This window comes from Impatiens glandulifera, chromosome 1 (assembly GCF_907164915.1).
Source record: "Impatiens glandulifera chromosome 1, dImpGla2.1, whole genome shotgun sequence".
Lineage (NCBI taxonomy): Eukaryota > Viridiplantae > Streptophyta > Magnoliopsida > Ericales > Balsaminaceae > Impatiens > Impatiens glandulifera.
The window spans coordinates 38,772,820-38,794,308 of record NC_061862.1 but is presented as its reverse complement, the minus strand read 5'-3'; the positions used below and the strand labels follow the sequence as shown (position 1 = coordinate 38,794,308).

The window sequence follows — 21,489 nt, the reverse complement described above, 5'->3', positions numbered from 1 at the left end:
AAGATCCCGGAAATTTTGAATAATAATTATTTCTATCAAATCAAAACAATTCATATAAAGAAAGAAATTAAAATGAGAATAGACAGTATTTATCAACATCTTAAGTTCATCCACCTTTCATTGTAAGAGGAGTGGGAAGGGGAAGAGGAAGGACAAGGGGAAGAGGAAGAAAACATGTTGAAACATCAGGTTGGTATGGAAATAAAAATCCTGATTGGGATAATTAGAATTTGATACAGTTTGTAATCTTTGTTTCTTGTATGTTTGATTGCTACTAATCAGGTTCTTTAGGGTCTTTTGATTGTCATCATTTAATCATAGCTAAAATTTGTCTAACTTTGATTCTTTACCCTCCCACTTTTGGGATTTTAATAAAATGATTATAACACCAGACATGCTATCAAACAAATTAAAAGCAATCACCAATCAATTGACAGAAATTAATAAGAGGGTTCAACCTATGATACCTTGCGAAACTCAAATAAAGTTTCGACTTACCCACCCCGTTCGGGGATTTGCTGCTTTGTCTTCTTAGCAACGACACGGCGGTGGCTTTGATTCTTAGCGATCGCAACAAACGCGACACCGACAACGGTTGAACAGGACAACAACAACTTCTTCTCTAGAGACGGCGGTGGTTTCTTCTTTCTCCAGTAACAGCAGAAGCAGAGAATAAAAGTAAGAGGGTTAAAAAAGAAACAGAAAAAAGATCTACGTTTATTGGTGAAGATAACTTATATCCTCCAACCCAATCTCAAATTTCAATTACAAACCCTAAACCCTAGCTCTGATACCAATGTTGGGTGTGAATGCGATTGAAGTTTGACTCAGTTCCTCTTGTTTATCGATTCCGTTGCACCACTACCTCACCAAAGGCGACAACCATTTCTCTAGTCTCCAAACACCACAAAAGAGTTTGACATATTTCTCCCACCAAGAGAATAATATCTATTTATATTATTAGGTCAAGTCCAATAAGCGGATTAGTAGAGATTGAACCACAATGTTGGGCCAACCAATACCCAACAGTTATGTGTTTTAGAATATGATATAATGGTGATTTCGAACGGTCATGACACCTAGTTTAATTTAAGACGTTATAGTCTTGAATTTCTTTTTTGTTATTAATTATACTCTTTAAAGTTGGAACTTAAAAATAAGTGAGAAACTTGTTAACTAAATATTTTATTTAAAAAAAAAAACAAAACTTATGTAATTGGATACTTAGCAAATTGCATCTAATTTAATAAATTGCAATTTCAATTGAAAATGTATATAAAAAAATTGTTAATATAACTTAAAAAATTAAAATAGTATGATGAAGAGATGTTTTAAAGAAATACAACTAAAGTTAATTTTAAAATGTGACTAAAAAATTAAATGTTCAAAATTTTATTCTCAAATAAGAATACCTTAACATATATGTGGAGTTAGTGTTAATTAGCATAGAATTGGTGAATGAATATACTCTGTTTACACAAACAAACAAACAAACATTATTTAAAACATAAATTGATACAAAATACATATGATCATCTTCTTCTAAAAGAATCTTAATTAGGGTAATGAATCATCATCCCCATGATTGATCAATATCTTGATGATTCAAGAAGAGAATGAAGAAGATGCAGTCTCTTTTAAAGCAACCCTACGCCAAGCAGCAGCATTCGAACCCCCAGTTCCAATTTCCTCATCCCATCCAACCAAATCATCGGTCCTCCTCAAACATCCGTGGACCACCACTAACACCGCCGCAATTACAACAGCCACGACAATATTCACCGTCGCGTCAGTCAAGAACAGCATCACCAACGTTAAAACAGACAGAATAAACAAGATAATTCGATCGTCAATCCTACGACCGAAGATCGAAATAGCCTCGTCGCGGAGAAAGTAAAGGAAGAACCAGGCAGACATCATTACGACGAATACAATTAACGATACAGGATGCCATAATAGGCTGAGGAAGAGGACGAACAACGCCTCGATCGCGTAATTCACGCGGAAATAAGCTGCGTTTGAACCGATTCGAGATAGAACGTCGCTGAAACTTGATGGAAATGAAATGGATTGAAACGCGAACATCTCTTTCCATGATCTACGACCGCTAAATCCAGATTGAATACGTCCGTTTCCATAGTAGAGATCGGATGTTCCTCTTGCCGGCGTTGATGTCGGAATTGTGCCATAGGTTGTCATTTCAGATGAAACTGGATCAGAGATTAGGTCGGTGATTACAGAGGATCATTACTGTACATTGATACAAGATAGAGGAAGGAGAAATGAAGGCGCACGGTTATCTACGATGCACCCTATCGCCAAAATGACTAACAGGTGTCAACCGATCATTAGCTGGAATAATCTACAACTTGTCCTTCGAACACGTGTCATGATTTATAGTTGATAAACTAAAATAAATGGTTTTATTTATCTATAATTAAAAGTATAAATTATTATTTATATTTTAAAATTAATAGTTTTATTTATTAATTAACTCGGTCAATTCAACGTTTGATTTATTAAAGGTGTAAAATGTATAAACATAGATGGAATTCAATATAGATCTTGTAAATTTGAAAGGTTAATACTTAATAATATATCCATTTAATATTTAACCATGCCAAACTATTATTTTTAATTTACTAACTTTCTAATCATAATATCTATAATATCATTTTTTTTCTCTAACATTGTTGTAGAATTGCACACGGTTTAAGCTATATTAGAAAGTAGATCAAATTTAAATACAATAGAAAAAATGATGGTAACTTGAGAAAATAACGTTTTTTTTTCTTCTCTTAATTTGTTGTAAGAATTCTAGACTTATATATATTTTGATATATATTTGTTGCAAAAGTTCATTTCAATAATAATAATAATCTTTATAATAAATAAAAATAAAAATAATAAAATGTTAGTAAATAAAGAGATGCGAAACAAAACTTTGGAATATACTTAAGTGAGAAAATGACTCCATAGTAAGATATTTTATGTTGGATTATTTGTGATTTTATTAGATTTTTTAAAGAAAAATTTTATTTGGTGAAAATATAAATTATTTGAGTTTTTATTAGTTGAGTTTATTTTAGAAAGATCAAGGTTTGAGCTAAAAAATTACCCAACAATAATAGTAAAAACTATTGATTTATCATTTTTTTTTTCAAAAATGAACTTTATTTGAAAATACTCCTATTTGGAGTTGAATATGGGTTTGAATAAAAATAATTATAAAGTTATATAAAAATATATAAATAATTTATTAAAATATTAATTTAGATAAGATAATATTATTTTATATTTTATATTTTCAAGACACCAACTTACACCTGTGTCATTCTAATAAATTAATTTATATTAATCAGTAAATTTTTTTTATGTGAAAATTTTAGGAATGGTTAGACTCAATTAGAAAAGATGGGTCCTTTGTTACCAAATCACGGTGAAATTCTAGGTTAAAGGATGATATGATTGTCTATTCTATGTTCCCTCGAGGCATAAAAGTATATATTACTTTTATGCCGTTTTATGTGCCTCTCACAAGGTAAAATTGTAAAAAAAAAAATCATTACATCATCTACATTTACTTTGAGAAAGTACAAGGTGATTCGCTCACATAGACCATGCCTCCTATTAGAAGCGCTTAAAAAAAAAAAATTATATATATATATATATATATATATATGATGTAAACTGAAAATTTTACGAAAGGGTCTTAAAGATAAACTTATTTTATTTTTTAATCAGCGCATAAAACTAAATGCGCGTGTGACATCTTTTTTTTTTGGACGATTTTGCCCATGTCGCGAGACGTCCACGTTCACGAGACGCAACCGGCAATCGCGATACGCAATTTTTTTATTTTTCCAAAAAGAAAAAATTCGTCTCGCGATTACCAGTTGCGTCTCGCAACGGAACATTTTCGTCCAAAAAAAATAAAAGTGTCACCAACGCATTTAATTTTATGAACGGGTCAAAATGTCAAATATGAACATCCGATATGAAGAAGAGTTAAAGATAACTCCAAATGTCATATGTGAAACCTAGAGTTTGAGCCATATCTAAGAAATTATGGATCAAATTCATGTATAATCTAAGCCCCAATTGTCACCCATAGATAAATGGTACAAATGATTCTAGATTTAACTATAGAGTTAATTCTCTTTATTATCAAGCACATTATTCTTGTTATATCATGTGACATTTGATGAACCTTCATTACTTCTATAAAACAAATCTTTCAAAGTTGTGTGACTGAATTTATGAAGAATGTCATTAAACTCATTCAAAAATTACAAAATACACAAATTTTATTGATAGTAGTGAAACAAGATGTTTGTTCAAAAGTGTAATTAATCTAAGCAAAGATTGGTAATTTAATGATTTTTGAGCAATAGTAGGTGGAATGTATATTGTTTCTTTTTACAACAAATGAAACAACTACATTAAGCCTAGACTACTCTTATCATTCTCAAATCTCATTCTTTTATTACTAATCAAACTTATTTTTTTTTTATCACTAAGTATTATATTCATTCTACTCTACTCTACTTGCATGTCAAAACCCTATTCTCCAATTTTGTTACTTGTTTGTTGTTGATGAAGATCTTCTTAAGAACTCCATTACCAACTTTGAGAAGGCAGACCTAGTATCCTTTAGCAACACATAAGGCCAATCAAACTCCAATATTTTACCTACACCATGCAAAAGAAGAAGATCAACCAACAAATCAATCTGTCATTAGAAAAAGTAATTAAACAATCACCTTCATCAAGAACCAAAACAAGATCATTATCAATCACAGTCGGAATCCGATGAGCAACAGTCAAGACAGTGCACCCGTTAGTCTCTTTCCTAATAGTCTTCTGAATAAGATTATCCGTTGCTGTATCAACAGAAGCAGTTGCTTCATCCATCACCAAAATCTTCCTCTTCTGTAACAAAACTCGAGCCAAACAAACCAACTGTCGCTGACCCATACTCCAGTTTTCACCATCTTCTGCAACTGGCATCTCAAGAAGCCGAGGATCCTGTTTCACTATATCCGCCAAATGACATTTACCAAGTACCTCCCAAATCTGTTCATCTTTGTATTCCTCCAACGGATCCACATTACTCCTCATTGTTCCATGGAATAAAGTTGGATCCTGTGGGATTATACTCAATCTGTTTCGTAAATCCTGCAATCCTAATTTCGTAATATCAACTCCATCAATTAGTATACGTCCTTCAGACGGCTCCACAACTCTGAACAGAGCTTGAATCAAGGTAGACTTCCCACTTCCAGTTCTTCCCACAATCCCGATCTTCTTATTTTCAGGGAATGTGCAGTTTATCCCTTTCAGAATTCTCGGAAGTGACGGCCCATACCGAAAATGGAGATTTTCAAATTCGATTCTCCCATTTGCAGGCCATTCTGGATCTGGTTTGCAGCTTTCAATAACGAGTGGAGCTTCATTCGGTATATTATCTGTGAATTTCATAATCCTCTCTACAGATATCATTTTGTTCTCCACATTGCATAAATTCCATATAACCCAAGCCTGAAGAACATTTAAGTTTAACCCATATGTAGCTACAAGTCCTGCCAAACCTGTAAATGTAAAATTCCCAATAGGTCAAAATCAGAAGAAAACAAGATGGTCAAAATCAAAATCCAAGCTTACTTGGGTCAATGGTTGATCTGGGCAAGTTAACCAAGATCACAAGAACAAGGAAGAACACAAGATTAAATAGAAAGTTGATCCGAAGACACAACCAATCCATTGCAGCAGCATTATGGAAGACAACACGAGAATAATCATCGACCAATCCCAAGTTCTTCTCGAAGAATCGTTCTTGCTGGTTGAAACAACGAATCGTAGCAGAACCCGAGATTGTTTCGGCAAAGTGGTGAAGAATCGGAGCCTTTCGAATACCGATCATCCTTGCTAATTCTCGAGCAGTTGAAATGTAGTAGCTCTGCCAAAATGTTCATCAATTAATCGATCAAGAATTAACAGAATTTCATCATATTTTAAACTCTTTTACATACCTGATACCAAACTGAGATTCCAATGATAATGATGAACATGAAGAACACAAGCCATGATGTCTGTGACATTAGAACAATAATGCTCATCAACTGGATTAAAGCAAATGCAAGTCCAGCCAATCTATGAGGAATGTCTGTATCCACTATGTTCTGATCTGTTGAAGACTGTAACCAAGAAAACAAACATTCTAAGATCAATCAATCAATCAATCACCCAAATCAACAAATGAAAAACAAATCATACTAATTCATTTACACACCCTGTTGATGATTTGGCTTGAAGGAATGGAATCAAAGAACATCAAAGGTGCACGAAAAACAGCTTCTATCATGCGACTGTAAACCCGTTGTCCAGTTTCAATGGCAATCGTCGAAAGCAGAAAAGCTCTCCCAAATATAAAAACAGAGCTTCCACCCGATAGTAAAACAAAAACAACGATCAAATTCTTGCGGCTTGTTCCTGTCTTCTCTTCATCGGCTCCCCAAGCTATCCAGTAGCTACTTAACATTTGTAATATCTGAAACATAACTTGACAAAGAAGCATAATCGGTACAAGTGCTCCTTTATAAGCACAAGTAACAAACGACGAATAAACATCCCATTTTACTCTCCCAGTCTCCATCTTGTCTTCCAAACTCCTCCCGGTTTTCATAGATTCTTTGAGTTTCTCTTCTATAACTTCAATCTGACTTTCGTTCGATTTCTCAATTTCTTCAACACGACAAGAAGAATGAGGTGGAGGATTAACTTGATCCAATGACTTATTATGTGCAGCCATTTGTTTGACGAGCTCACTGTCAGTATCCACAATCAAATCTCTGTATTTCCCCACCTGTTCTATCCTCCCATCTTTCATCACCTAAACATTTCGGCACAAGTCATGACTAATATTACTAAGAATTGAAAAGGAAGTGATTAGAACATACCAATACCAAATCTGCTGCATCCAAGAATTCCAATTGATGGGTAACATAAATGATGGTCTTCTGAGACAAGAGATCAAACAAACATTTCTGCAATATGAACAAAAACCCAAGTTAAGAAATTCATTTTCTTGTTAAAGATGATGATGAAGATGATGATGAAACTTGCCTTGAAGAGATGTGAACCAGTATGAGCATCAACAGCACTAAAAGGATCATCAAGAAAGTAAACATCTGAATTACTATAGATAGCTCTGGCCAACTGAATCCTTTGCTTTTGCCCGCCACTCAAATTGATTCCTCGTTCCCCAACCAAGCATAAATCACCGTCCCTCCACATTTCAATATCGCGATTCAGAGCGCATCCTTCCAAAACTTCCATGTAGAAAGCCTCGTCCATCTCCTTCCCAAAGAGTATATTCTCTCGGACTGTACCCGTTTGTAACCAAGCTCTCTGTGGAACAAACGCCTTCGAACCGTAAACCTTAATCCCCGACCCACAAATCTTAGGAATTTCGCCAAGCATACTATAAACAAGGCTAGTCTTTCCAGATCCAACCGAACCGCAGATCGCCACCTTCTGACCTTTCAAGATCCTCATTTTCTCAACTATTTTTATCGTCGGCTTCTTCAAAGAAGACTCGAACGCTTCCCAAGCGTAATCTCCTGTTTCAATCTCAACCGCGACCGAGACACCAGTTTTGTACGTTAACGACTTCAACTTGCTATCCTCCTTCACAAAATCCGATATCCTATCGATCGAGACTTTCGTTTGAGCGATCATGGAGATTAACTCTGGCAAATTGTAAATGGGTTCTTGAATGATCCTGAAAATCGCTAGAGTGGAGAGGACTGTCCCTGTTGTCAAAGGGGTCTTCAATAAGATACAAACGCCGAAAGTGAAAACCGAAATAACAGTCGGCGACGTCCAGAAGAGGGTCACGACGGCAGAGGATGTATAAAGATAGTTCTTCAATGAACGACGCTCGTTTTCCCTTAGTTTCAGCAGTTTCTTCAAGAAATTCTGCTCCCAAGCGTGCAATTTCAATACCCTGATGTTTTTTAAAATCTCTGAAGTTGCTTTTATCCTTACATCCTTAGCTTCCATGATCTTTTCATGGAGTCTCTCTTGTTTGCTAGCTAAAGGTGTATTACTAACCATTATAACTATAGTTGCTAACAAAGCTGCAAGAGAAGGTGCTAAACCAAGATTCACATACAGTATGATCAATGCTAAAGTTAGCTGAAATGGAAGCAACCAGACTCCATGAACGTTCCAACAGAAGTCACCGATCCTCTCAACGTCGAGCGAAACATAGTTTATCACTCTCCCATTGCTCACTCCTCCATACTTAATAGACAAAGATTTCTTGTAAATTAACGCCATTAGAGCCGCGCGAACGCTAACTCCGATTCGTTGAGCGCCGAAGTACCAATGTCTCTGAGATAGCGACTCGACCGTCTTGGAAAACAAGAAGACAGCTGCTATCATCAATCCATGACGATACCCTGAACTTTCATGGTTTTCCGATAGGAAGTTGACGAAGCTTGTGATCAACAGGGGACCCACGTATGCTGATATCGTACTGATCCCTGTAAACAGAATTCAAGTTTAGGTTTGGAAAATGGAAATCTATAGTTGGTTTGTAAATATTACCTGCAAATGCCGCATTAATAGCTAGTGATCTTCGGATTCCATGAAATATAGCTTCCGACAATGATGAAGATCTGGTTTTCTGTTTTCTGAGTGATTCCTCGAGTAAAGAGGCAGCCATGGAAGCAGTTTCAGATTCAGGAACTGAGGGTATATGGGTTAGTTCTATCTTTTGATTCCTTCCATTCTCAAATAATGGGTTGAGCCATGAAAATGTAACTTGGCTCCAAAATCCAGCAGTAGAGAAACCACCGGTTACTATTTCATCTTCTTCAACGAGTAATGGGGTTTCAAGATTATTATATCTACTGTTTGTTGTTCTAGAAAGAGATATTGAACAAAGAAGAATCAATAGAGGGGAGGACGCCATATCTGCAAAGTTTGCCACTGGAATATAATGGGGAATCTGGATTGACATGTATTTTGGAAGGAATTTGATGAAAATCAAACTTAAGTTGCTAATGCAAGAGAAGACCCACCAGATGATTAGAACTAAAGGAACCCTATTTCTATTCTTTGAATAGAAAGTGATAATACTAGCCAAAACCCACGTAAGTCCAGACCCAATAGATGCAACACTAATGTTGCTATGGCTAAGAAATTCTTGAATACAGATTCCTATATAACATAAGGTGATAGCCACATTCAATACAACAGTTATTATGGTGAAAATTGTAAATCTTCTTCTCTTATCGATTACTTCCTCAACTAATTGTCTCCTCCACCTCAATAAATCAACCAAAACCCATGTCAATAATACCAAGAGAAAACCCAGATTGAGAAGCTTTAGAGAAATATCCATTGAATTTGTAACAGAAGGGGAAATGCGAAAATAGAAAAACCCAAAAGGATTCAAACTAAGAACACATAGTTGAGATGAGATAGAACAAGAAATTCTCAAAGAATCTTGGCACAGGAGAAAGAACTTAAACTACGATAGGTAGTAGATATACATACGCACTGTACCGTGTCAATTTCTGCAAAAGCACGTGGAAGTGTGAAGGTGGTGGCGAGAGGTTGGTGGAGAGAGAGAGAGTGTGAGACCGCTTCATTGTTGCTAAGAATTGGTGTATTATTTTATAATGAAAAGAAAAACATTGAATGATCTTTAGAATCTTTATGTCTTCTTCTGTATGGTATTATTGTTATCCATTAAAAAGAAATCAAATATTTTGTACTGAATCTCATCAATCTTTTATCAACTTTTTTCCTTGTGTGTTTTCATATTTTTTTTAAATTTAGATAGTTAGCAGCACTAATCTCATAATTACATGTTTTATGGAAATGGTACATGAAATCTTTTTTATCAAGTTATACATGTAGATTTTAATAATATTAAAGGATTTTATAAGATAATCAGATATTAGTTTTACATTTCTTTTTTTATATTTACCTAATTCATGCACCAAAATTATGGTAAGTTTCCAATAAACTTGTTGAACGCTTTAATTTCTCATTATTCTTAAACTAACATAATTTATCGTTTAAATTTAATTTTTTATTTTTTTTATTATATTTAAAATTCATTTTATATACATATATAGACATATATATTTTTAAACCATTATTTTTATAAATTTAATATATTTAAATTATTATTTGTGTAAACTAAATTATTTATATTTGATATGTATTTTAACTTTTATAAATTTAATTATTTATATTTTCATATATAATTTAAATTTGATTATAAATTTGATAATTTATATTTTAATATATATATATATATATATATATATTTACATTTCAATTTATATAGTATAATAAATATTCCCTTAAATAAAAAATGAATTATTAACGAGATCAAGTCAAAGTCAGCGTATTCAAACCGAAAATGGATAACCCACAAAGGAACATCATTTTGTGGGAGGTGTGGTCAAAAGGTCAAAGAGATGTAGTCAACGTTGTTCTGAGCAAAAATCGTCAATAATTTAAATAAAAGATGATTGTAATCATACAATCATTTTTTATGAATAGTTAATTATTATATTGTTATGGTTAAAATATTTTAAATTTATTAGTATTTATCAATTATTTATTAGAATGTTTAAGAGAATATTTATTATCCTATATAAATAATAATTGAAATGTAAATATATATATATATTAAAATATAAATAATTAAATTTATAAAAAAAATAATAATTCAAATTATATATGAAAATATAAATAATTAAATTTATAAAAATTAAAATTAAAATATATATCAAAATATAAATAATTTAGTTTATATAAATAATAATTTAAATATATTAAATTTGTAAAAATAATAGTTTAAAAATATATATCTATAATGAATTTTAAATGTAATAAAAAAAATTAAATTTAAACAGTAAACTAGATTAATTTGGAAATTAATGAACAAAGTAAGGGAAGTTGAACGCTAAACAATATTACTTTGGAAAACATCCAAAATTATGGGTATTTTTTATTATAATTTCATACTTATCAATCCGTGGTAAAATATGATAAATCTTTTATTTGTAAAAAAAAGCATGAAATATAGCATTTTCTATTGAGAAAGTAAATCTAATTATGATATTATTAATAGCCTCTACTTAATTTCAATCCATTTCTTTATTAACAGTACAAAGCTAATTTAAGACGTTCCCACTCCCATAATACTATTGAGGTTTGAGATGTCCAAACATTTTAATTTATTGTTTTTTAATTCATTAGTTTTTCTTATTTTTGTTGTTAGTGTGGGAGGGCAGACATTATTACAGGAATCGATAATATTCGATTAAATGCAAATCGAAATGCAAATCGAACTAGTGATTTATAATTAAAAAAATTAATTTAAATAAAAAAATATTAATTTAACACTTAAAGCTTGTATTATCTAGATTATTTAGGAATTTTATTTTTAATTTTATCAATAACTCATATATCTCATTTTTTTTTTCTTAAAAAAAATCACCAATCAAAATATTAAATTATATTTACTTTATTTTTATAAAATTTTAAATATAAAAAATAATATAATAAGTTAACTAATTAAAATTTTAAATTTACTACATTTTCAACCAACAATAATTTTAATAAAAAAAACTTTTAAAAAATCTCCTAGATAATCCAGATCAAAGAAGCTCTAGATGCTCCAAACATCAAAAACATTGAAATATTATTACTAAAAATTTAGGAAGGTTTCAGATTGAGTTATTTTAATAACTTAAACAAAATCAAACATCATTTTACTTTCTTCGCATCCATCACGACAAACCCAGAATTAGATGGTGGGATGAGCTTAAAAAAATTTATGATAGGCTTAAATAAATAATAAAAAAAAATTAAATAAAATTAGTTAATAAAGGTAAGTTTTATTTTTAATGATGAAATAAACAAAATAATGAATTCTATTGAATTTTTTTTTTTTAAAATTAGTGACGTAATATTACATTTTAACTGTAAAAAGTTTTAAAAAAAATAAAAATAAAAAATAAAAGAATTTTCTCTTGCTTTATGATAGGCTAGAGTCAATGCATTTTCTTATGTTGTGTATATATATTAATTGTCTAGTAATTATGTTTATTATTAATATATTCAATTACCAACCATTAAATTACTTAAAGGATGATAAGTTGTAAGTATAAGACTAGTAGTGGGGCAGGACCATTTGGCCATTTTCTTTTCAAAAAGAGAAACTGATTGGCTAGTTAGGACCATGGTCCTATATATATATATATATATATATATATCAGTACTAATATTACTCTGCCCAATTATTTGTATGTATGTATAGTCCACGTGTAAAAAGTAATTAGGGTTTAATAGTTTTTGAAAAAATGAGAATTGTGGTAAGAGTGTGGAGAATGTGTGGTAAATATGTGACAAGGATGGTGAGAGTGTGCTTTGTAATAGAGGTGCGTGTGTATGCTAAATGTTAATCAAATTTAGAGTGTGCTCTTAATCTTAACTATTTAAATTTCTAATTAATTAATTAATCCCCTTTTAAAATATTATCTACATTAATTAATTTGAGTACTTAAATCCAAATGTTTGCATGAGAGAGTACTGTTATATGTTGCAGTGTACATATATACATGCGATGAGAAAGACAAAAAATGCCAGCAATATATGTAATTGCCTGTTGGTTGGAAAAGGGCTTGGAGTTTGTTTGGTGTAGATTTATTTTTATTTTTAAATAATTATTACTTATATTAAATAACTAAAATATTTTTCTTTTTTTTTAAGGGAGAATTTAATTCGTGAACTAAACTATTCTTTTATAAGTTGAATCTAAGAGATCATATATATATTTCTCTTCATCCACAACATGATGAGTATGAGATAGTGTCTCTCAATGAAATGATTCGAGTAAGAGTGTAATCTAGACTCTTCTTGGAATGTTCAGTGAATAATCACTTATTTGAGCGATATTAAAAAAAGTTGTATTATGGTAACACTTATTTTTATATTTTTAATATATGATTAGTATATTTTTAATTTTTAATTTTTGTTTTTTTAGAGTACGACAAGGATTCACTTTATGTCCAAATCATTAGATTATTATTGAGAAGTTTAGATTGTGACAATGGATACATTTGAGTTATCATTCCGATTATTTTCTTATAGACTATCTATTTAGAGAAAGGTCGTCGAGCATTCAATGATTGTAGTTAGAGATGGCAACGGGTACCCTACCCGTCGGGTAGTGGAGTACCCATCCCTATCCCCAAACCTGAACCTAACCCCGACAGGTATCTCTCTTTATATTCTTATCCCCGATTCTCCGAGTACACGATTCCTAACGGGTATTTCATCATTACCCGATTCGCCGAGTACCCGATTCCTGACGGGTATTTCATCATTATCCGATTAAATTTTTATAAGGTTATATAAGTTGAAGAATAAAAAACGTAACTTTATTAGTAAATTAAAATATTAAAAAAATAAATGAAAACATTACTTATCTTACATATATCTTTATATCTTTATGTTGTAAATGTTGAATATAATAAAACTTTATTGTATAACTGAAGAAAAATGTTAGAGTGAAGTTTGAAGAAAAAGTAAGAGAATGAAGATGAAGAAGTGAGAGAGAAATAATATTTTGTTATTTAAAAAAAATGAAAATGAGAATTAAAGAGTAATTAAGAGAATAATAACTTTTTTGGGAATATAAAAAAATAAATTTGAAGTGAAGTGTAGATACAAAATAAATGAGGTATTAAAAATAATATTTGTCATAATGAGTATTTGAAAGGTCACACTAATTCTTAATAAAAAAATATTTTATTTTTATTATTAATTTAAACGGGTATCGGGTTTGGGTTTCGCACACTCTCCATCCCCGAACTCGATCGGATACTTTTTTCCCTCCCCATGCCCGACCCCGACCCCGTACACGATTTAAATTACCCGAATCCGACCATCGAGAACTCACGTGTATCAGGTACACAGGTACCCATTGTCATCCTAATTGTAGTCATCAAATTCATATCATTCAAGACTTCAAGTATTATTATTATTATTATTATTATAAGGTTTTCGAGATTCGTTCCAAAAAATCGGGGAATTAATTATTGATTTAAAAATTTATGAGTTCGATTACATGTTTGATAACGTATTTGTATTATTATCTAATGTTCATGTATTGTCGAGCTTAAATGATTCTTATCATTTATAAATAAATATATAGCATTTTTTAAAATATTTGTATTGTTAAACAAAATGAATATATATATATATATATATATATATATATATATAAAATGAGGAGTAATATTGGGAGAGAATTTGAGCGAGAGAGAATGAAAGAGGAGTTGACGTGTCACCTAATAAATGTGAAAAGGGATAAAAGGGTGATGAGAAAGAGAAAATTTGTTATTTTTTCAGCGAATCAGATTGCGTCAAGTCATTTCTCTCAAATTCTCTCACAAATTCTCTCCCAAATCATTTCTCATATATCATTTATATTTTTAAAGATTTATATTCAATTAATTATTTTTTTCAATAGACCAACAACAAATATAAAAATATTTTGAATTTGGTTTATTTGATCTAATTACAAGTTACAACCTTATATATGATAGATATATGAGGACTAGTTACTAAGAGCTCCAATGTAGCTGCAAAATGAAACTCAAAATGGCCAAAATGGGATCAGCAGTTTCAATAGTACGCAAAACGTAAACCAAAAATGGGATATCCCATACTCCCTCTCTCCAAATATGCATATATGCGTTGCTCCTGTATCAGATAGCATATATATATTTTTTTTACTTTTTAACCTTTGAACTTTTATTTCATCAATTTTATATATTAAACTTATTTATATATTTTATTTATATTTTAATTTATTTATATTTTAATTTGTTTATATATTTTATTTATTTATATGTTTTATTAGTTTATACTTTATTTTTATCTTATATTTTATATTAATCTTATTTATATAATTATTAATTATCTCCTTTTTATTTGTACGAAATAATTTTTTATTTCAATCTCATATGTATTTTTTTGTGTTCGTGTATTGTAATTTTTAAATTTTTAATAAATTTTTATAATAAATTTATATTTAAGTTTAAAATATTTAGATGATATTATAATATTGTGGTGTAATTTATAAGTGTGTAAAATATATGGGTGATATTAAAAAGTTATAAAAGTTGATGTAAGAAAGAATATTATAAGAATATTCTTTTGGGTTTGAGAATGAGTTTTTCGGTTGGAGAAGAATTACTGTTTGATGTGACATTTACATCAAAATGAGTTTTTCGGTTGGAGATGGTCTAAGAGCCACAACCCAAAGCAGTCTATGTAATTTTTTTTTGTAATAAAAGTTTCTTTTATTACTATTTAAACTAATTGACTAAAAAAAATCATTTTATTAAAATAATATTTAAATAAAATTCAAATAATATTAGTTAAATCATGTTAAGAGTTAATAATTCATTTAGTTTAAAATATATAAAGTATATTTTATACATGTTAATATTTTTAATAAAATTAAGAATATGATATTGAAATAGATAGACTTTTTATTTTATTTTATTTTTGTCTATATTTATAATTTATTTAGTTTAAGATATAAAAATTATATTTTATACCTATCTATTTTCCCAAGAAAATTAAGACTTTATGATATTAAAATACGTTAACAATACTAATATTACTTTCTATATCTACTTGTGAATAGATTTTTTTTTTTTTTTATGTAAGTTTATAATTCATTTAGTTTAAGATATATAAATTATATTTTGTATTTATCTATTTTCCTAAAAAAATTAAGACTATATGATAGTAAAATACGCCCGACAAGTTATGGAAAATAATAATATTCGTATACTTACTAATGGACTTTTTTTTGATTTTCTATGTTTATAATTCATTTAATTTAAGATATATAAATTATATTTTGTATCTATCTAAGACTATATGATAGTGAAAAATTATATTTTGTACCTATCTATTTTCCTAAGAAAATACGCTATATAAAATACGCTATATAAAATACGCTTACTGAGTTATGGAAAATCATAATATTCATGTCTACTTGCCAATGGACTTTTTTTTTGTTTATGTTTATAATTCACCTAGTTTAAGATATATAAATTATATTTTGTACCTATCTATTTTTTCTAAGTAAATTAAGACGATATGATAATGAAATACGATGACTCTGAGTTATAGAAAATCATAATATTCTTATATCTACTTGTGAATTGACCTTTTTTTTAGTCTATGTTTAAAATTCATCTATCTATTTTCTTAAGAAAATTAAGACTATGATAGTAAAATACATGGAAAATCATAATATTCCTATGTCCAACTTGTGAATAAACTTTTTTTTTTGTCTATGTTTAAAATTTATATAGTTTAAGATATATAAATTATATTTTGTACCTATCTACTTCATTAAGAAAATTAAGACTATATAATAGTAAAAATTTATATTTTGTATATATCTATTTTCCTAAGAAAATTAAGACTATATAACTGTAAAATACGCCGCAAGTTATGAAAATCATAATATTCTTAGGTCTAAATGTGAATGAACATTTTTTTATTTTTTTATGTCTATTTTATAATTTATTTTGTTTAAGAAATATAAATTATATTTTATACTTATCTATTTTCCTAAGAAAATTAAGACTACGTGATAGTGAAATATGATGACGAGTTATGAAAAATCTTAATATTCGTATGTCTATTTGTGAATAGATTTTTTTTTGTCTATATTTATAATTTATTTAATTTAAGATATATAAATTATATCTTTTACTTGTCTATTTTCCTAAGAAAATTAAGTCTATATGATAGTGAAAAATTATATTTAGTACTTATTTATTTTTCTAAAGACTATATATATGATAGTAAATAAGTCGACGAGTTATGAAAAATCATAATATTCGTATGTACATTTTCGAATTGACTTATAATTCATTTAATTTAAGATATATAAATTATATTTGTACCTATCTATTCTTCCGAGAAAATTAAGACTATATGATAATGAATACGATGACTTAGTTATGGAAAATCATAATATTCCTATGTCTACCAGTGAATTGGACCATTTTATTTTTTATTTTTTATTATTATTTTTTGTCTATGTAACTATTTTTTCTTTCTTTCTTAATCAAACAAAAAAAAGAAAAAAAACTGCATTTGCATTGATTAATTTAGCCACCAACCTTGCTTTATTTCACTTTCCTCCTTAATTTCTTCAAACTTGGAGGGCTGTCTGTCTGCCTGTTGTTGGTGGTGGATTGGGCAAGGCTAACTTTCCAGCATTCATTCTTTTTTGTGGTTTATTATAGTTCTAATCAAATTAATATATATATATGACTTTTTAAGGAAAGATTTAATTCAAAATTAATATTGAATTACAATAACTATATATATATATATTTTAACTTTCGATAAAAAGATGAAAAGTTTTTTTTTTTATCACGTGGGAACCATATCCCCTCCCAGTTCCCACTCACATTCATATAATAAGATCAGAATGTTCGTCCCTTAATTTTCTATCCAAATTGTGTCTTGAATGTTTTTTTTTTCAGTTTTACCAATAGTTTATTGATCTAGAGTGGGGGGAATGATAGTTGTGTCCTTCTAATCTTTTTAAATTTAATTAAATATATAATATTATTAATAAATTTATTTATTATTTATATTTAATAAAATAAAATTTTAAATTTATTTCTTAATAATAATATGAATTTTAATATATATATTTAATAATTCATTAAATAATATACCTAATTGCCACGGAGGGAAGAAGTAGCCCGCATTAACAAAAAATTGAAGTGGTATGTGCATGTGGTAATAGTTTTTTTAATCTAAAAATATTTTTATTTAGATACATAATAAATTAATTTTAAAATATATCAAGTAAAAATAAAAATAAACGTTTTTATCTAAAATAACATAATTTAAAATTATGATAACTAACCCAAACTCGTTGTAACCTAGTTCAAAATTCAAATTCTAATATATATATATATATATATATATATATATATATATATATATATATATATATATAATATAATACTTATTTTTTAAAGTGTTCGAATTGTCGGGTTAAGAGCTGTGGTTAATTTGAATATATATGTGAGAGTAATGAATATTTTGGTCAGATTGTGGGTTGATCCACACATATATACTTAAAACAGTTAAAAATAAAATTGTAAATGCTATATTTGTGTTTCGAACTTTCACCCAAACAAAAATATTACAACATTTTAACCAACTAATCTAATAACACTTTATATTTTAAATTCAACACCAAATTTGATGAACGCAGGACATTTTAATATATATATATATATATTTTAATATATATATATATAAATAAAATGATGCTTAATTTTTAAAGTGCCCGGATTGTCGGGTCGAAAGTTGTGGTTAATTTGGATATATATGTGAGAGAAAATGGATACTTGGGTTGGATTGTAGGTTGACCTGCCCATATATACTTAAAACGGTTAAAAATAAAATTTAAAATGCTATATGTGTGTTTCGAATTTGCAACTTAACAAAACAAGTACAACCCTTTAATCAACTAGGCTAATAACACTTTATATTTTAAATTCAACACCAAATTTGATGAACACAGAATATTTTAATTTATATACATATAATGATGTTTAATTTTTAAAATGTTCGAATTTGGATATACATGTGAGAGTAAAAGGATACTTGGGTCGGATTGTGGGTTGACCCGCCCATATATACTTAAAACGGTTAAAAATAAAATTTAAAATGCTATATGTGTGTTTCGAACTTGCAACCTAACAAAACAAGTACAACCCTTTAATCAACTAGGTTAATAACACTTTATATTTTAAATTCAACACCAAATTTGATGAACGCGAGACATTTTAATCTATATATATATAATGATGCTTAATTTTTAAAGTGTCCGGAATGACGGGTTAAGAGCCGTGGTTAATTTGGATATACAGTATATGTGAGAGTCATGGATACTTGGGTCGGATTGTGGGTTGACCCACCCATATATACTTAAAACGATTATAAATAAAATTAAAATGTTATATGTGTGTTTTGAACTTATAATCTAACAAAATAAATACAACCCTTTAACCAACTAGACTAATAATACTTTATATTTTAAATTCAACACCAAATTTGATGAAAACGGAACATTTTAACAATATAAGTTCAACTTTTTAAATAACTAATGTACAATATGATTTATCAAAGTGAAAATGATCACGAGATTAAATATTCATTCAGAAAAAATATGTGAGAAAACAAGTTATTTTACCGAAGTAAATAAAATGTGGAATGCGAGAGAGTTTTATTTTTATTTATTATTAAATTTATTTTAACTAGTTAATAAAAATAATAGAAGTTTCAGCCTTAATTAACCACTGTTCTACTTCTTTTATATATATATATTTTATATTTGTCTCCATTATATTATTAAAATTCTAGAATTGTCTTTCTCATATCATGTTACTATATTCCACATCTTTAAAAATAAATATTGCTTATATTCCAACAATGATTCCAAAACGGGGATCAAGTTGGATAGTTAATGAAGTGATTGCCGGATACCTCAGTCAACTAACTACAATTTAATAATAATAATTCATTTTTGGTAATCTAATACTAATAATCTATATTTGAACATTCTTATTAATATTAATAATAATAATAATAATAATAATAATAATATCTATATTTGAACATTCTTATTATCAAACTGATTAATTAGTTCATCTAATTTTCTTTCTTACATTTCAATATAACACTACATCTTTATTATTTTAATAATGAAATCACATAATTTATTAATTAAAATATTTTTTTAATTCAATTTTAAAATTAGAAAAAATATTTTAATAATTTCTTATATAAAATTTAAATCATCCACATAATTTTCTTTTTGAAAAAAATCAACAAGAATCCTAAAAACAACAAAATCAAAATGTTGAGCTTTTGGGGATATTTTTAAAAAATAGTACTAATTTTAAAATGATTTATTTAAAATGATTGTAGTTAAATTAAGTTTATTTATTTATTTAATTTTAATATTTTATTAAAAAAATAAAATATGAATAATTTAAAGTATTATTTGATTATTATTATTAGAATCATATAATTATAATGAAATTGTCATTTATAAATAAATAAATAAAAAAAAGTTTGAAATAGTGATTGATTCATTTCACTTTCTTTTTTATTTATTACATCACTTAATTTATATCAAAATACTAAAATACTCTATATTTTAAATTATTATTTATATATAAATATACTTTTTAAGTCCTTTATAAAAAATAATATCATTATTAATTTTTTCTCCGAAACTCAATCCGAACTAGTCCTAAGCAATGAACCCAAAAATAAAACAAAACTCAAAATCTTACACTTAAAAATTATCTAACCTTGTCATTTCCAACAAGGCGTTCAAACCTATAAATAAAAAACAGTTAATGACAAGTTATTTTTGATTTATCATTAATTAATTAAAAATAACTTAAACTAAATCAAACAAATCACCAACATTTATAATAAATAGATAGAAACCAACTCATAATAATAATACAAAAAAAACATAATATACACTTACACCAAATAATATGTCCTTTTAAATATAGTTCACCTACCAAATCCTTAAATGTCATGCTCAAAAGTTATAGAATATATATTTGGATAATAGGTTACCTAGTTCATCCTAATGAATAGTAAATTAAGTTAAATATAATATTTTTGATCAAATCTCATACATAATTGCAGCAAGAAGAGTTGAGTATCTTGTTCTTAGATTCATTCCATAATGATATATTCTTTTACTATGCTCCACATTTTTGACCATAATTCTCATGATAGTACATTTAATAATATTCTTCCATAAATACTAGTCTCAAAGGATCGAGCATGTGCTTAATTATTAAAGATGTCCTATATTTTATTATTTCTCAGTGTATGGAACTCTTACTAACCATGTCCCATTCTCAAATCAATTCAAATTTGGCTATTGAAAAGCACTAGCCACTACCACTAGTGTGAGATGTCGGACTTATTGGAAATGATGGTTGTCTTATCTATCTTTATAGATGTTAGTTTGATTTGTCTTAGAGCGAATAAATCGCGATGGTGTAATAAGTTGTATCAATAATTGTGTATAAATAAGACCGGATCGTATTTAAATAAGTTACTAATACTTAAATTTCTTTTATTATCCATAATTTTTTTTTTATATATTCACATAACTTTCATTGAAGACATCTTACACAAGTTGTGGAGGTCTTTTATATGTACAAGTATTTTTTGGTTAAACTCATCTATTATAGTACTGTTACCCTAATTATAAAATCATTAACATTTTAAAAGTTCATACTAAAGAATTCTAAACATTTTTTCCCTAAAATATATCATAAGTTTTTTAAAAAAAAA

The 21,489-nt window shown here is 28.2% G+C and overlaps 2 protein-coding genes across 2 annotated transcripts; both read right to left on the bottom strand.

The window, feature by feature from the left end:
- Nucleotides 1-1,455: 1,455 nt before the first annotated feature.
- On the bottom strand, nt 1,456-2,274 carry LOC124921528 (PRA1 family protein F3-like). Its single transcript, XM_047462199.1, has one exon. The coding sequence runs from the start codon at nt 2,197-2,199 to the stop codon at nt 1,606-1,608; it is 594 nt and encodes a 197-aa protein (XP_047318155.1). The 5' UTR covers nt 2,200-2,274; the 3' UTR covers nt 1,456-1,605.
- A 2,090-nt stretch (nt 2,275-4,364) lies between these two features.
- Nucleotides 4,365-9,647, bottom strand: LOC124922273 (putative ABC transporter C family member 15). Its single transcript, XM_047463008.1, has 8 exons — nt 8,614-9,647; nt 7,126-8,549; nt 6,960-7,046; nt 6,293-6,892; nt 6,033-6,197; nt 5,665-5,959; nt 4,764-5,591; nt 4,365-4,692 (listed from the first exon to the last, which is right to left on the bottom strand). Exons 1-8 carry the CDS (start codon nt 9,410-9,412, stop codon nt 4,580-4,582), a joined length of 4,311 nt encoding a protein of 1,436 aa, XP_047318964.1. The 5' UTR covers nt 9,413-9,647; the 3' UTR covers nt 4,365-4,579.
- Between the last annotated feature and the right edge of the window lie 11,842 nt (nt 9,648-21,489).

Excerpts from the sequence above, each read along its gene's own strand:
- LOC124921528 (XM_047462199.1), bottom strand. The coding sequence starts at position 2,199 with ATGACAACCTATGGCACAATTCCGACATCAACGCCGGCAAGAGGAACA.
- LOC124922273 (XM_047463008.1), bottom strand. The coding sequence starts at position 9,412 with ATGGATATTTCTCTAAAGCTTCTCAATCTGGGTTTTCTCTTGGTATTA. Across the intron at positions 6,893-6,959 it reads ATGCAGCAGATTTGGTATTG|GTGATGAAAGATGGGAGGAT; the intron begins GTATGTTCTAAT and ends CGAAATGTTTAG. Across the intron at positions 6,198-6,292 it reads CAAGCCAAATCATCAACAGG|TCTTCAACAGATCAGAACAT; the intron begins GTGTGTAAATGA and ends TCTTGGTTACAG.